The sequence below is a fragment of the Anoplopoma fimbria genome, chromosome 15 (assembly GCF_027596085.1).
Source record: "Anoplopoma fimbria isolate UVic2021 breed Golden Eagle Sablefish chromosome 15, Afim_UVic_2022, whole genome shotgun sequence".
NCBI classification, from domain to species: Eukaryota; Metazoa; Chordata; class Actinopteri; order Perciformes; family Anoplopomatidae; genus Anoplopoma; species Anoplopoma fimbria.
The window spans coordinates 7,827,433-7,845,025 of NC_072463.1; the positions used below are offsets into that span (position 1 = coordinate 7,827,433).

The following is a 17,593-nucleotide window of genomic DNA, read 5'->3' on the forward strand; positions in this document are numbered from 1 at the left end:
CAGAGGGGTAAAAAGACGCTCATGCTTTTGTGGGTTGTGGCTTATACTCCTCAACCTGTGGTTGGACTTTAACATAACTGCATTCTTTTCTTTATTAATCTTTTGGGTGCTTTGAAGCACAAGTGTTTCAGCTGGTTACAACAGCAAACTGTGTATTGTGGCTGGCAATCCCAAACAGCTGTGCTAGTTTAAGGAGAGCTAGTATTGCCTGTCGTTGTTTTGTTTTCTCCGTCTTATCCCCCCTCTCAAGGGAAACTGGATTTAGCAAATCCCAGACCGTTCATTGTGATATCTCCCTTTCAGCTGCAGCCTCTTCTGCTCCTCCTCTAAATGTGTCTTAAAGGAACTCATAGGATGTGCGTGTCCAAACTAGGTGAACAAGGCTTTTTTAAATTCTTCACCCTGCTCTCTTTGACTCCCCTTTCTTCTCTTGTCTGTTCTTTTCCCAGTCAGAACCGTCGAGCCGGCGCTGTGGGCAGAGCGTGTTAGCAGGAGTAAATGAGATCCCCTGCTGAGTGTGTGTGAGCTGCTAGAGCTCCCCATGGTCCTCTGCCCCTGCTGCCTCTCCATTTACAGCATTTTAACCAAAGCTGCTGCTCTGGTCTCTAAACCTTTTCATGTCATTTTTCAAAAGTCATAAATGTCTCTTCACCTGCCACAACCTGCTTTGTTTCACTGTCTCTTTCAGCTGAGTCTCCTGAAGTTCAATTATTGATACGACAATGATGTCTTTACTACAACATCCGCTCGTTCTGCATTGCCTTGTAGTAGTGCTCCTGCTCAGCATGGCTGCGGGCGGAGACAGAGGGCCGACGGGGCAGGGTGGAGGAGCGGGACAGCGCCTGGCTGTGGCCGTCCATCAGTAAGTCGGGATGGGGAGGAGGGGGAAGCATGCCGGAGCAGGACGGGTGAGGAGGCGGAGGCATGGAGGATGCGGGGTGAGGTGGCGGTGGCAAAGGGGAAGAGGATGGATGTGGCGGAGGCGGCATTTGACAGGAGGAAGGGTGTGGAGGTGGGGGCATTTGAAGGGAGGATGGGTGAGGAGGGGGAGGCATTTGTAAGGACGATGGGTGATGAGGCGGGGGCATTTGGGAAGAAGATGGGTGAAGGGGTGGGGGCATATGAGAGGACGGCGGAAGGGGTGGTGGGGACATATGAGAGGACAGGTGAGGAGGGGGAGGCATGTGAGAGGAGGCAGGGTGAGGGAGAGGGGGAAGCATCGGAGAGGAGCTTGGGTGAGGTGGGGGAGGCAAGGGGGAAGAGGACGAGTGAGGAGGCGGCGGAGGCAGAGGGGATGACAACAGGTGAGGAGGGTGAGGCAGAGGGGAGGAGGAGGTGGGGAGAGGCGGGGGAGGCAACTCCGGCCCTCCTTCGGCGCTGCCGCTGGCCGAGGAGGAGCAGAGCGAGTCCGTTTTCACGGGCAGCGTCCGGTAATCCCGGTAGTGACTGACATTGTCCTGTCTCTGCAGCGATACCCGGTGTTTGTCCCCCGCAGTGTCGGCGGCCATCATGTTACCGCTGATGGTGTTCCTCCACTCCCACGGCTTGCCGTTGGTGGCCGACACACGCACCACCGGGTGGTGGGGGGCGTGAGCGTCGATGGTGACGATGCTCCCGCTGCCGGCGATGCTCCCCGGGTTGCTCCCGGTGCAGCTGTCCCGATCGGACGGGATCCGGTAATAGGGCGACTCGGAGCAGTTGGACCCGCCCCCGGAGGAGGAGCCGCCTTCTGACGTCTTAGTGGACGAAGTGACTCCATGACCCTGCTGCTTAGACATGGCTATCACCTGGAGAACAGAAGAGCATCTAGTCAGAATGTACAAAAGTGGTCAAGTGGTTGATCCAGATCAGCTAGCAAATGGTAACCACATGCTTTGTCAACAGCTGTTTCCAAAGTAAACAATTCACTTTCAATCACAAGAAAAAGCAGAGACTATAGAAATTAGTATTTACAAAACAGCTAATAAAGTGAGTTCAGGGACTTTATAAAGGTAAACACTGTAAAAGGTAGTGTAATATATTTAATATTCCTCACAGACATTTTTTTTTAGATGTAATTCCAACTATTATAAGTGTTGGACCCTTGTGGGAGTATTTTATATTGGAAAGTAATCAGTGAAACTGCCTCCGCCCTTGTTGTTCTGTTTTGATTTTACTACCAAAAAAAATTAATCATCCGGGGTTTGGCAGCTACTAATTTTCTACTCCTGTGTGAACTTCATTTTTCAGAACTGGCTGCATGCCACTCGAAATCAAAGAATGAAAAATGACTGTTCAAAAAATTATGTAGTTATTATGATTTGCAGGCACTCATTTTCTAAATGTCTCCCTCACCTGAGTGACTCGTTGCTGGCCGGGCGGCTGGTTGGGCTGCGTGTTGGGGACGCGGGGGGTGGAGACCGCGATCGGCCCCGGTCCTGGCTCTTTCCCTCCTCCTCCCTCGGTGAGTGACAGCCACTTGGCGCGGGTCTTGGCGCTCTTTGGGGATACAGGCGGCGGCCGAGAGGCCTCCTCGGGGATGTGAACGAGCGGGGGTGCCACCACCATCCTGGCTCCGGTCGGTGTGGCGGTGCCCTTGTTGGCTTGCACTGTGGGATAAAGAGAGGAAGGCATCTCCTGGTCTCCATCACCCGCTGCTGCTCCTCCTTCATCTCCTCCATCCCTCCCGTCCACCCCCTCATCCTCATCTCGTGAGCTCTGGCTGCGGAGCTCAAGCGAGCGCTGCCTCCACTCTGTCACCATCTGTCGAGACCTCTGGGGGTCAAAGGGCACATGGAAGGTCATGTGACGCTGGGTGGTAGGCAGCTCATCCGAGGGGGAAATGGGACTGTTGCCGTTTGCGACTCGGGGCAAGGTGTTGCTGAAGGTCACCATGGTTTCCTTGCCCATGGGACCCCGGGTTGCCAGGAGCTCCACATCAGCACTTGCTCGTTTGAGGGAGGCCAGGGATGCCTTCTCCCTCCTCACCTTACTGCGGGCCCCAGACCCCAGACCGGCCCCCAGCTCCTCCCTGCTCTCGGACACCCTGGGAGTCTTCCTGTACAGGGAGTCGTGGCTCCGCTGGCTCAGCACCCTAAGGCCGTCCTTCTGCTGAGCCGGGGCCAGTCTCTGTAAAGAGGGAGCATCTTCGTCTGATGCTTTGAAGTTTCCCACCGCAAACACAACCTGACACAGAGATTGGGGGGGGGAGAAACAAATGAGGAGATTGAAGTACCCAGAATGTTAAATAAAGACTGAAGCGTGAAAATGTGTTTCCTTTAATCTTTGGGAGGGGAAAAAAATGTCTATTCCTATTAGTGGGGAGGAAGTGCATGAATGAGCATTTCTCCTTCCTCCTGCTGTTTAGTTTGAGGCTAGCATGATTCACTCTCGTCCCCCTCTCTCAGAATTCATCCTTTAATGACAGGAAGGAAACTCTCCCCCTCTTAAAATGCGAAAGACGAGAGAAAATGAGAGTGAGAGGAGGAGGAGAAAGAGAGCGTGGAAAATGGGAACGACAAGTTTTCTTAAAATGAAGTGTGAAATTGTCCCAGAGAATTCTTATCGGATTATTTAATTTTCTCTCCCCTCACCCCGTAATAGAAAAAGGCTATATATAGAGGATGCAAATGTCTGAAAGCCACACGGAAGAGGAGAAGTGATCAAAAAAAGAAGCTTTTGTTAGCACATGCTGTGATAGCGTTAGAATAAAACAATGGGACAATTCAGTCACCGCGAAACAACTAAACCACTTAATTAAAAATAAAAGAAATCTATTTATGCGTTTCTGGTCATTCCCACCCCGCTGTTTGCTGTCTGTTAACTTCTCCCTGGGGACAAAAACAAATCCCCAAAAGCCTACAAACACATGCAGGCACTCATTTCACAAAATCCTGCAACAGGAAATCAATTTCAAGACAATTTCATTTGTTGAGCGAGTTACATTGGCATTAAAGGTAAATTATCTTGAAACAAGAAAACATAAATTAGGCCCTTTAATATATTTTTGCAGACAGTTTGATGAATCTGTTTCTCTTGTTCATGTTTAACTAACCAGGTAGACTCCGATGCCGGCTCCTATGACATATCCCACGTAGACGTCTATCGCGTGACTGCGGTGCTGAGTTATCTGCGTCAGCCCGGCGAGGCCCGCCGCCATGCAGAAACCAAACACCAGCAACGGCTTCAGCAGCTTGGTGGTGCTGCTGATGCTGGCGTTGAAATACATCTGTTGATAGAGAGAGGCACGCATAAATACGCCAGCCAGACGACAACAACACACTGCAACAATAGTTTGACAACAAAAGAAACATTTTCAATTTAGAGGAATGAAGGAAACTCATCTTAAACTTTGGTATTAAAGCAAACATTTGGGAAATACACTTGCCAAGAGTTAAATGGGAAGATTGATGCACACTTATATTTGTCAAAGTTGAGTCCACAGACAACAGCCGGTTATCTTAGCTTAGCATAAAGACCAGAAGCAGGGGGAAACAGCTCGCTTTGTTCGCTCTTTCTTCCTCCTGCTTTCACTCTCTTTGCTAACCTAAGCTAAGCTAAGCTAAGCTAACTGTGTCATTTCTGTCATAGCAAAAAAGCGAATAATCAAATTTATTTGAAGAATTCTCTTTAGATGACATTGCCTTGAAAAAGTAAAACAAGCTGTCTCCTTTTTTTGTTGCATGACATTTCTATTAAGGATACCGTCTTAATTGATAATCACAGCTGTTTTAAGAAAAAAAGTGTGCTACATATGAGGTAAACTGGGTTTTTAAGATGAATATTCCTTGAAAGTAAAACAGTGGAGGGACTCGGGAGGAGAGACAGAATATATTTATACATTTACATTGAAATTCTCTGCATGCACACTTTTCATTTCCATAAAGTGGAGGATAGCTGAGTGACAGAGATGCAGGCTTTGCAAAAATATATCCACTTTAACAAGCCTGTCCATCTAGCCGTGAGCATAAAAATTGAAATTTTCTCGAAGCAAGAATCTGTCAGAAAGCTGACATTTACAATGCAATTGAAATGTCTATTTTGTCAAGTGATCGGCTTTTTCTGTCAGGTTACAGCAAATTTCTAAAAGACAAATGTGTGAAGCAAAAAGTATGGAAACGGGTGGAATTATTTAACGTCATTGTAAAAGGTTTTTTGAGACTGAATACAAGAAATACATGTTTTAATGTGGTGGGCAGTGTAGAACAATGAGGAAGAAAAATTATCTGACAGCGGTGTTAATGGGCTGCTTCCCAACTTTGCAGCATTTAGATAACTCTGGCAACTAAGACAGCTGCTTTCCTCCTCCTCTCCTGCCCTTTCTCTCACATCAGAAATCGGTCTGGTGAGTTTTAATGAGCACACTCTGGGCTCAGTGAGGCAGCAGCGATATGACCAGTAGCTCAAATAGCCATTGGTGGAGGAGTGAGTGAGTGTGTGTGTGTGTGTGTGTGTGTGTGTGTGTGTGTGTGTGTGTGTGTGTGTGTAGGAGGGTGTTATCTCATCGAGAAATTACAGTGCTACTTTGCTGTACAGTTCAAAAACTGCTTGTCACCGGACAACAGAATAAAAAAAGCTACCACCAATATGCGTCAGGATGTAACAGCGAACAGAAATCTGACAGGCCCTGTTTTTTTTTTTAATGTGAGATTTGGATGACTCTTTGGCCCGAGGGTACTGTAGTCTGAAATCCGGAAATCTCTCAGTGAGTAAACACCATAACGTAATTGTGATTTATGTATGAAGTGACAGTGATTTCATTCCAGCTAGAAACCCTCTGTTATGCAGGAACTAATCTTACGTTGCCAGCAGCAATGTTCTTTATAATGAGTAGAGGAACATCTGGGTAGTTTTCATAACACACATAGTTGAACAGATACATTGTCACTGGCACAAACTCATGAAAATTTATAAAAGCAAAAGTCTAGGAACAAAGAAATGTAGTGCAAATATGTATTGGTACGTTTACTAAATTCCAAATTCGGCTACGTAAACAAAGCACAGAGAAGCTCGATTACAACACACAAACACACAGCGGGCGACTTTCTCTGTTTAGGACAATATTCCTCCACTATATCTTTAAATAGCAAATAGTTGTTTGCTGCTATATCAATGCTCTGAATGTGGAATTTAGCACTTTTTACGAAATGTAAAACAGAAAAGGATAAACTATTTCAAAGTTACAGTGAATTAACTACTAACAAGAGAGACACACCCAATGAACCACACACACACACACACACACACACACACACACACACACACACACACACACACACACACACACACACACACACACACACACACACACACACACACACACACACACACACACACACACACACATTTGCAAACCACGCAAGCATACAGTGCATGATGCAAATACATCATACTCAGTGTACACAAACACAAAAGAGCTTACGGAGATATAGACAGCAGCGAAGCCAGAGAGTGTTGCATGCTGGGATGGAAATGTTTTCCTGGGGGGAGAAAAAGGGGATAGTTAGGTGCGAAAGAGTAAAAGCAAAGAGACAAAGAGCTATTCATGTTTCCACCAAAACAAAAAGCGGAGTGGATTCTGATTGTTAATTGCCTCTTGAATATACCTGAATAAAGCAGCTTTTGATGTCGAGGTCGTATTTGACATTGAGACCTGTGTGATTGCTCGACTGTGTTTGTCAAACTGAGCGTGCGTCCTTGGATGTGAGCATTAATAAACACAAACAGAATACCATGGGGCAATAGTGGGAACATTGTGGGAGAGTGAGTGAGCTGAGGTCAAAGCCGCTAATTCACAGTTTAGAGAACTGAATCATGAATCTGATTTAATTTGCCTTATAAACGTACTGTTTGTGTCACTGTGTTAACCTTCTCCCACTTGTTCAGGGCTAAACCTGTGTGTATGTGTGGGCTGGTTGGCGTTTTGCTTTCTTTCTGAAAAACAATCTGAGTAAATTGAGAAAATTCCAGCTGGTCCTCATTTTTTCAAAGGTCTGTTTGAGGGTCAAGACTTATGCTAATTGTTGAGGTTATGGTACGTGTCCTCAGAATCCTTAATTTCCACACTAACCCATTCATTGTCCATGTAAGCAGCCATGCAATGCATTCTGGGACACAGGGCATCACGTTTGCCGCTCCTCCTTGCCTAAAGTTGAGGTCGAGGCTACACTATGCAAATCAGGGGCGTCCATCCCAACTCCCAGCCTTTGGAAACTCCCGAAAAACCATTGTCGATTTAATATTTTCAGAAACAGATTCTGTTTTTGTAATATAACAGAACGTTCCCAAACAAGCTGCCATGTTGGTTCGATTTGAAATCAGAAGTTAAAGCATACGTCCAATCAGGTGCAGCCAGGAAGCGTTTTGGTGGTTGTAGGAGGGTGTAGCCTGGACGTTTTCATTGTTGGTCAGTGGTTATGTATTTAAACACCACTAGTGTCCCTCCAATGCTTGAAATATAACTGGCCAAGCATTCCATTGTGTATTGGTTTCCAGTTTCAGAGAAGGAGAGAACCGGTCAATCATCTATCGAGTAGCATGCCCATCAAGCGCCCAATGTTGGGAAGAGGCACAATCCCTCGTGTCCAAAAGCGCCCCAATGGACACGTACCATTAGGCATGAGGCATTAGATGAGAAGAGAGAGTTGTATCAGTCTGCTCATCTAACTCGCCACCAGAAATCGAATACGTTGATTATCCTAAATGTTGAACTTCTCCTTTGAGGTTAGGGTTAGAAGCTATGGAACGCATTAGCAAAATATGGTTCCTCACAAGTATAGAAGTACTAACATATGTGTGTTTGTGCTACTTAGATTATCCCTATATCAGCTATATTAAGCTGTAATCTTTTCTGTCTGTATGAATTTATTATTCCTGTCTAATACCCGTCTAAAACCTGCTGTAGCTTGTTAGTGTGTTTGTTTCACTCTGCGCTGCTAAAGAGTTTCTCCAGGAGTCTAACTTAGCTACAACACCTGCAAGTGAGCTGCTACTGCTGGGAATTTGTAAGTGCATTGTAAGGCTTGTTGTACAAATACACACTTAAATTTACTAAGCAGCATATCATCAAAAAGCAAGTGTTGTATTATTTAAAAAATCCAACTGCAACAATAATTTCACTCTTTCGCTATTTTAATCTTCTGTAATCCTCTTTAAATGCAAATTCATTTTAATGACTCCTCGCCTTAGTTTGTATAAACACTCCTGCAATAAGTCGATGTGTAGCAATTAGGGGCTGTCCTGATATCAGATTTTCACTTCATGATTATCATGACCAAAATAATTCACAATAAGGATATTATCAATAAGCTTAATTTATATCCTGTTATGAATGCACTGTATATTTGTGTGTCTTCATATGTTTTCTATTCTTTTGAACAAGTGGATGCATATCTTTAATGTCCATGGATGCTGTTTTAGTGCTCTCTACATCCATCTCTTTGTCTTACCTTGCTGACATGATGGCATATTGGTCTTTCCCCATACAAATGTCCCGTGTGATGTAGGCATTGTTGTCACATGACACTCCCGGAGCCGTGTAATTGGGCTGGCAGACGGTGAGGAAGAAAGGGGCGTGGTAACCAGTCGCTAACTGGATGACATCTGTCACCAGGGCTGTTGCCAGGAGACCGAACACATGAACACCTGAGGGACGGAGGCAAGAGACAGAGATAGAGATGGTAAGGCGGCCTTGGAAGATGAACCAAAGGCCCCTGGGGGGATTTCTTCACTATGAGCTGTTCACTTATGAACAGCTGCAGTTACGAGGGGGAAAAAGGACACCGAATTGAAGCAAGAACCAGAAGTGACACCACAAGCCTTCAGTTTGTTACGTTGTGAAGCTTTGATGCAGACAGTGAAATTTGGCAAGGTGAATTAATTACTCTTTTCACTTCAAAGCTCAAAGTTTGCCTTGAGATATTTCCTGTGGAGCTTTATATCATGCCTATTTCTTTTCAGGTCACCCTTCATTTAATGCATTTAATTAGCTTATTTCCCTGGAATCAAGTTGGGGCTTAGCCGGTAAATGGAGCAATTTGTCTGAGCCAAAACTGATTTAATCTTAAAAAACAACAGCATTAAGTTCTTTACAAAGTTAACTCTGTTGTTAGCCCAGAGGACCAAATGTGAGCAACACATAGAGACATGATTATCTCACTGAACTTAATATGAAGCATTAAGCCTCTGTACTGAAGCCAATTAACTTTAATGCTCGGGAATCACTTCTGTGAGGTGCTTGGTTTATGTGATTCAGATAACATATATAGAAAATATGCTTTGTGGCAAACCACCAACACCAACAGTTATATGTCAAAGTTTCCCTTAGCAAAAAAAGGTAACCGTTATATTTAAGTACTAACGTTAACTACCATATTGTAGTTATTTGGACAGTCAGAGAAAAGGAGTGGAAAACAAAGGAGACAAATATATGGTGATATATATGGTTAAGCTGAAAAATAAGGAAAAAGACCTAAATCCAAAACACACTGCTTGTGCAATGCTTTCATACTAACGCAGTTACCAATTAACTTAAATACACCGCATAAACACTCACTTCAGAGAGGCAACAGAATAAGCATCTGTGGGAAAACAATGCGGTTTGACAAACCATGCGGTTAATGAGACCCTCTAAATGCTGGACCCTGAGGCAAGCTGCACCACAGCTATTGCTAGGTCCATAGCAACGGCCATTTATCCTCCAAAACTCCCTCCAAAAAACAAACAAACAACAACAACAGGATTGGTAGTTGGACGTACCGACGAAGCGCACGGTTCTGCGTAGGAAGGAGTTGAAGCTGCAGCCTCCAGCGTTGATGCTGCTCTCCGACTTGGGACACGTCTTCAGTTTAGACTGCAAGCAGTACGTCAGGCCCTCCCCCATCATAATCTACAGACAAATAAGTAGGTGAAATATGGGGGGAAAGAAACGATAATATTACATTACATTACAGTCATTTAGCAGACGCTTTTATCCAAAGCGACTTACAATCAGTAGTATATTACATATCATTCACCCATTCACACACTGATGACAGGCTACCACGCAAGGTGCCACCATCAGACTCTAACTAACATTCATGCAACATCCAGTCCACACCGATGGCAAGCCTTCGGGAGCAACTTGGGGTTAAGTGTCTTGCCCGAGGACACATCGACTGCCGAAGCCGGGTATCGAACCACCGACCTTCTGATTGGAGAACTACCTTGCTCTCCACTACGCCACAGCCGCCCCAATAGACAATGAAAGGCACTGAGCGAAATTTATAAAAAGAAACAAAAACATAAAAAAAAAGATCAGAGAGGAAAACGAGTTAAAGTGCTATTAATGTCAAATATCCATTTGTGTGATTGTGATTTACTGAGATAGAGAGAGCCACTGAGGGAGAATGGAGGCAAGGTGTTATCGAATAGTGATCACTTCCAATCTGAGTGATAGATGAGTGTTGGAGAGCCCTGCTCGTTTCCATGCCACTGATGGATTAGCAGTGTGTGTGTCTGTGTGTGTGAATTGATTTGGGGGGCCTGTGGCATGCTTGATGGTGTGTATTGGAATGTCAGGTGTGTATTCATCAATGTGTCCATTGATTCTGCATCTCTGAGGGGGAGATTGAATTTGCTTTGCAAGTGTTGGAGAAGTTGTACGTTTGTGTATTTGTGTGATCTATGTATTTGTCTTTACACAGGAGTCTCTGTGTTTGAGTAGAACTCACAAACAAACCCCTAAACCCCGAGACACATTAGATAAATGATCCTCTGAGACTAGGGAATATTTTGTTCTTCTAAAGCTTTACCCGTCAACATTTTTACATAAACAGTGTAAAAAAGAAAAAGTTCAGTGGATGCTTAGTGACAAAACCACAGGGAATTTTTAGTGAATTCAGCTCTCATCAGTCCAGTTTCCAGCTGTGAAACGAGGATCTAATAAACCAAATGTATGCTACCTGCTCAGCAGCAAATGGCAATGTTTGAAACACCCAGCAAGCTAATTTTTTTTTAGAAATTGGTCGAGAACAAAACTGAGCTGAAAGGAGAGTAGATTTTAACGCTCAAAGGGTTTCTTAAATTCTGTATGCTGCCTACCTAAGCTTAATTTTGGTGATCCCTATAAGATCAAGTAGTTCCTTTTAAGAGAAAGAAACATTCACTACTGCTGACTAATATTTACATTCAAACAAACAAGCCGACACTACTGTGTCTAAAATATGAAAATGAAACGAGATGAAAGCATTGGTTCGTGTAATCCTATTTATTCGTTAACTAGTGCAATTCCAGTTTGGAGCGAGCTCATTGCTTGGCCCCCAGAAGTGCTGCATGCTGGCAGCATTGTCGACCGCTCATCGCTCAAAATAAATTTTGAATTTGGGGTGACACTTAGCTCACTGGATCACATTGGGTGAGTCCTTGGCGGCGGCCTTGGCTTGATTCTGGCCCAAGGCCCTTTGCTGAATGTCATCTCCTCTCTCCCTCTCTCCCCTCTTACCTACCAGTTCCCAGCAACAATAATAAAGGCATTAAAACAAAAAAAGTCCCTTTATTTTGCCGGAAACTCCCTTTTATCCGTGCCAACAATCTTGTGTGTGTGTGTGTGTGTGTGTGTGTGTGATTGACTTACGGACGCTGCAGGACCAGCGAAGGCCAAACTCAGAAGCATCAGCAGAGGGATGAGCTCATCACCCGTCTCCATGTAGGGCATGGAGAGGTCACGGTCGTGGCAACGGAAGCCCACCATCGCCGGGGACAACACATCTGTTAGTTCCAGGAAGTACAGGGACACCAAGGAGGACAGGACGATCGGGAGCTAGACAATCATGTGCACACACACACACACAGACACACACACACACACACAGACACACACACACACACACACACACACACACACACACACACACACACACACACACACACACACGCCCCACGCACAAGGACAAAGCAAAGAGTGACTAGCATTTAATATTTGCCTGGAAAGAGGGTGATTCATCCAAAGTTTTATCTCAACTCCCACAGCAACAACTAACACACGCCTTTAACCACACACAAGGGACCAGAAGAAAGTGATGACACCATAATATTTGCTTGTTAAACAAACATGAAACTCTGCTTTCAGTAGAGGTCAGATGCATCCAGATGCAATAAACATAAAAAAACGAACGACTACTATGACAGCATTCAGCCGAGAGAGTGATTCAGCTCGTGATTGATACAGTAGATGTAGTGAGTCACGTTGACCAAATGTTGGTAGATCAAATAAAGGTGATTCATCAATCTATCTACACATACCTCTACAAAATAAAAGCATGGCAGCAGCGTCATGCTGTCTTTGGGTTGTTTCTTCTTGGCTTTGTTTTTGGGGGACGTCATCTTGGGGTGGGACCAGTCAAGGCCTGTTGGGATGACAGAGAGCGAAAAAATGTCAGCGAGGAGGCTTCAGAGCGCTTTCATGGTTTTCAATCATTATTAATGAAAGCATCAAAAAGACATTCCAACTTCTCCCTGGACCTGGATCTGATTAATGAAACATGAGTTGAAAAGGTTTTTAAAGGCTGGTTAAAGGGACAGTTCACCAAAATACACATTTGTCCCCTTACCTGTAGAGCAATTTATCAAGTCTGTATTTGTGAATTTCATGTAGGAAATATGAAACTGCTCACAGCAAGGTCTGTGGGCTTATCTTGAGTAAACCGGGTCATGATTTCCGGAAAGAGACATTGCTGTTGATTTTTTCAAATGTCAAATTCTTTTTGGCAATTTCAATATCGTCCCATTATATTCAAGAGAAGGCAGACATCTCTACTATATGTCCAACAGTAGACAACTCATACCAAAACAATCTAGATTGATAAATAGCACTGCAGGTAAGAGGAAAAATATGTATTTTTTCATTTGAAGATAAACTTGCCCTGTAAGGCTGAAAGGTTTTATAGTGCACAGATTAAAATGCATTAGTTTGAAGAATGAGACCTTTTGCTTGTAAAATGTATTCTGAGCAATTTTCATATTGTGTTGTTTTTTTAATGAGCTGCGTTATTAGTGTTTGTACTGCCATGCACGAAGGACACAGACAAACACGCATTATGATGTTGAAAAGTCATAATGAAATCTGTAAACAGAATATTAAATTCGAACTCAAAAGGAAGCTTTTGACTTCCAAATGCTTTTTACACGCTATATTTATCCTCCTCACAACTTCATAGACATACACACATGCCGACGTCTCCTGCCATCAGTAACCTTTAGGCGATTAGAAGGCCTCAGAGAGAAGTAGGAGCCAAGGACCCGAATGGAAAACTAAACAGAGTTAAATATTCACAGCGCTCCCTACAGCACACTGTTTCTCTCATGTCTATCTCTACATCTGTCCTCCTCTACCCATTCCATTCCTTCTCCCTCACTCAATCTCCCCCTCTTTACCTCTCCCACCTCTCTGTGCCCTATTTTATTTATCACCTTCTCAATCACCTTCCATATATCCCTTTCCTCTTTCTACCAATCTGCCTTCATTTTACCAACACTCTTCTCCTGACTTTTCTCTTTTCCCCCCCATTGTATTACATCTAGTTCCCTGTTCCTTTTCTAACAGCTGTCCTGATTTTTCTTTGCTGCTTTTGTTAAGTCAGTATTGGCTTTTTAATAGAAATCCCATACTACCCGGTATGATGAATCTGCTTTCGCATAAAAGACCTCCGGTGTGTGTCACTCTCTAAAACATGCACTGAAATCTGCTGCACATTGTGTCTCAGACCTGCTGAGTAAACTAAAAATAAATCAGATTATTTAGAATGAGTTTCAGTGGAGAGTTTTGGTCTCCCATTATTGTGCAAATTAAATTTTCTACTTGCAACTTCCCCTTTTTCTGGCACACAAATTGACAAATTTGAGGCAAATTGAATATGAGCACCAAATCAGCTGATCTGAGGCTTGGATTTAAAAATACTATCAAAGAAATCTGTATTTGCTGAAAGCTGTCGAGGCATCTCTACCTCTTTCATCTCCCGTCTCTCCATTTTATTGTCGTTTCCTCTGTGTTTGCTTAGCTTTGCTTATTGCTCTCTCACTGGCACTCTCACTTCCTTTCTTTCTCCTCACTGTTTTTCCCTTTTTTGTATATCTATTGAAGAATTCCTGTCTGCTTCTTCGACCTTTCAACACCTTCTCTTGCCACCCGTCCTTCTGTCTAAACACCTCTCTCCCTCTCTTTCTACCTTTCCCCCTTCTTTTCCTCTCCATCCTCCTTTTTTCTGTTTCTGTCTCTCTCCGCGATAAGAGGGCTTGACCCTGAGGCGGTGAAAGGCACAGAGAATCAAAGACTTCTCCAGTCTAATTTCCATGACCGCTAAAAAAATGAAGGGGAGAGGAAAGGAGAGGAGAGGAAAGGAGAATAGGAGAGAACCGGGTACAAGATAAGCGGAGATCAAAGACATTTCAAAAAAGGAGAATGATGAAAGCAGACGAGTGTGGCTCCACTTTGTGTATGTCTGGTAGTGCTGGTGGGGGGGGGGGGGGGCGCGGTTGGGGGATGTTTGGGGGTGAGGATCAGAAACAGGGGCGGGTATTGGGATGGATGGTTTCCAGTGTAGCTGAAAGCAGCTTAGGAAGACGCTGGGTCCTGGGTCTCACTCTCCCAGCCGCTTGGTCTCAGTGACCTACTCCAGTCAGCACTTAAACCTCACTCAAACACACACACACACACACACACACACACACACACACACACACACACACACACACACACACACACACACACACACACACACACACACACACACACACACACACACACACACACACACACACAGACGAAATGAGCCTCTTTACTGAAGGAAGCCCGTTTATCTATCACACCAGCATTTGTCCTCTGGGGCACGACGTGTGTGTGTGTGTGTGTGTGTGTGTGTGTGTGTGTGTGTGTGTGTGTGTGTGTGTGTGTGTGTGTGTGTGTGTGTGTGTGTGTGTGTGTGTGTGTGTGACTGCAAAATGTGTATGCTTTGGGCTCACAGCAGGGTTTGCATGGGAGTAAAGTCTTAGCAATGCACATCACATCTGTATGTGTGTGTGTGTGTGTGTGTGTGTGTGTGTGTGTGTGTGTGTGTGTGTGTGTGTGTGTGTGTGTGTGTGTGTGTGTGTGTGTGTGTGTGTGTGAGAATGAGGTGGGTTGTATAGCCTGTGGTGGACAGAAACAGTTTGTCAGTCTGTCAGACAGAGAGGAAGATACAAGACTCAGTGACCACCAACACAGGAGAGGTGGTGGAGGTGTTGGAGCTAGAATAGTATAGACTGGGACTGTATTTTGGTATTGCACAGTAAAAGGAAAGTTTTATGGAGATATGGTGTAATATATGTGTATATAATTAACTACAGGTGACAAATTGAAAAAACAAAAACAATATCAAGTGTCTGAGTAAGGTGTTAAAGCTTCAGTGCTACTTGAAAAAGATTCTCCAAGTGTCTGGAAGTCTACTTGGATGTGGATCTCTGATTTTATGTTTATATGATTGTGGCGGAGACTGCTGCAGTCAAAGAAATTCCCATAGGTGTTTAGCTTAATTGTAATACAAAGGCCTTATTAAATGCTTCACATAATGTTTATGCTCATGAAACCATTTAGTGAACCTTCATGACAAGTTGGGAAGCATCTACCTTTGTTAGGTTTCTCTGTTCATTTATTCTGGTTTTTCCTTTATGTTTTTTCTCATCTGTATACTACAGCTTACAAACTTTAGTGGAGTATTATTATTGAATAGTATTATAGCACATTTGAGCATAGTATAGCACTGCATGATGTCAATTTGTAGTAAGAAAATTAAATCGGCAGCTATTTTAGTTATTTTTTAAAGCAAAAATACCAAACACGACCTAGTTTAAGGTTCTCAGATGTTACAATTTGTTTCTTTTCTTGGTGTAATGTGATAGTAAACCTGATATATTTGGTTAATTTCATGATATTTGAAAAACAACTCAATGGTCGAATAATCGAGAAAATTATCTTTGGCAGATTATTAAATATAAAATAAATGTGAGTTCCAGCCTTAGCATGGAACTACAGAGTAGAGTGTTTGAATTTAAAAGGGGCTATGAAGTAATTTAAAGGAGAGGGGAAAAACATGCCAATCACGTGCATTTATTATGCTGATTATGTCTTTTGATGAACAAGGAAAATATTTGCGTGTGATGGTGCAATACCAGTTAACATGCTCTTAAGAATGTGGTTTTTTTTTGTTTATGTTTCAGGAAAACCACAGTTTGTATTTTATCACCGAGGAAAGCGACAAAATTAGCATGAATTTAAATTATGTCAAATTAGAATAAAGTAACACCCAATTATTTGTCATAAAAATACATTTTGTTTGATTCCACAAAGGTATAAGAAAATATTTCTGTTATGCTATTACCATATAGAATAGTATAGTATAGTATAGTATAGTATAGTATAGTATAGCAGTATATGCACTGACATGGATCAATGGCCATTGACTGAACATTAACATCGGAAATGCACAGTGTAAAGCCACCGTTCTTATGTCTAACATACATGAACATAAAAATGCATTAATTAGGTGAACATAAAGTGTAACAGAGCAGTTTATTCATTTTCCATTCACCATGTACAAATCCATTAAGAAAGTTGCAGTGCTTGCTGCAAAGCCATGATGACCACCGCAGGGCCCTTAACAGCCAGAGACACATAAAGGGCCATATGCTCCAATTGATGCTCACCTACCTCTTAACACAACCACCATCTCAAGCCGATTTCAATCTTTTTAATATAAATTCAAAACTGTGTTTAAATAGAGGGGGAAAATCTGTTTGTTTTTTCTGAACATGCATTTTGTATTATATTTTTCTCTCCCTCCAGGCTATAGTTTAAATGACTGTGAGCTGAAAGGAGCCACAATAAAGGAACACAATGCCATATTAGACTATTGATAACATAGCTGCTCCTCCAACACAAGCAGGAATCGGCAGATTGCGTATGAGATCATCAATAATGAACGTGAAAACCATGTGCTGATTCCTCCCCCTCTCTCCTCTCTCCTCTCTCTCGCGGTGCATGCATGCAGGGAGGCTGGGCAGAGATGCCACGATGCTACCGGACAGCGGCAGACACTCACCTCTGTCCCGGGGGCTCCGTGAATTAACCGAGTCCCGTCGCCCCCTTCCCCCCCGGCGTGCTCTTGCGTGCTGCTCCAGTTTTGCGGTGCACACCGTCCCTTTAATCCATCTCTCCAGCGTCTCTAGAGTCACACCCCCCACCCCCCCACCACCACCACCACCACCACCACCCCTCACACACAAGAACAATATTCAAGGAGCGCTCCGGTGCTGAAGAGGCTATTCTGGGATCCCTTAAGGAGAATGGGAGAATGAGGTTGGAAAGGGGAGTGAATGGGGGAGACCTACGGAGGAGGAGCAGGGATGGAGGAGAGAGAGAGGAGAGAGAGAGAGAGAGAGAGAGAAGAGGGTTGCTGATGGAGGAAAGTCCAATTTGCGGCACTTGCTGGTCCCTCCTTCCTTCCTATCCCCTGGCTTTGGATAAGTGAGAAACTCATGTGCGTCCACAAGGTTTCTCCCTTTCACTCTCACTGGCAAGTTTTCTTATTTCTCCCCCCCCAAAAAA

The 17,593-nt window shown here is 43.8% G+C and overlaps 1 protein-coding gene across 1 annotated transcript; it reads right to left on the reverse strand.

Annotated features, from left to right (window-relative positions):
• Window positions 1-780: 780 nt before the first annotated feature.
• LOC129103714 (phospholipid phosphatase-related protein type 3-like) lies at window positions 781-12,339 on the reverse strand. Its single transcript, XM_054614302.1, has 9 exons — window positions 12,259-12,339; window positions 11,591-11,776; window positions 9,736-9,865; window positions 8,427-8,622; window positions 6,401-6,458; window positions 4,034-4,207; window positions 2,335-3,165; window positions 1,109-1,787; window positions 781-1,043 (listed from the first exon to the last, which is right to left on the reverse strand). Exons 1-9 carry the CDS (start codon window positions 12,337-12,339, stop codon window positions 781-783), a joined length of 2,598 nt encoding a protein of 865 aa, XP_054470277.1.
• Window positions 12,340-17,593: the final 5,254 nt, after the last annotated feature.

Bases quoted from the DNA above. Each gene is read 5' to 3' on its own strand.
- LOC129103714 (XM_054614302.1), bottom strand. From the start codon at position 12,339: ATGACGTCCCCCAAAAACAAAGCCAAGAAGAAACAACCCAAAGACAGC. The intron at 4,208-6,400 runs GTAAGCTCTTTT...CTCTATCAACAG, and splicing joins TCGCTGCTGTCTATATCTCC to ATGTATTTCAACGCCAGCAT. The intron at 3,166-4,033 runs GTTAGTTAAACA...TCTCTGTGTCAG, and splicing joins CCGGCATCGGAGTCTACCTG to GTTGTGTTTGCGGTGGGAAA.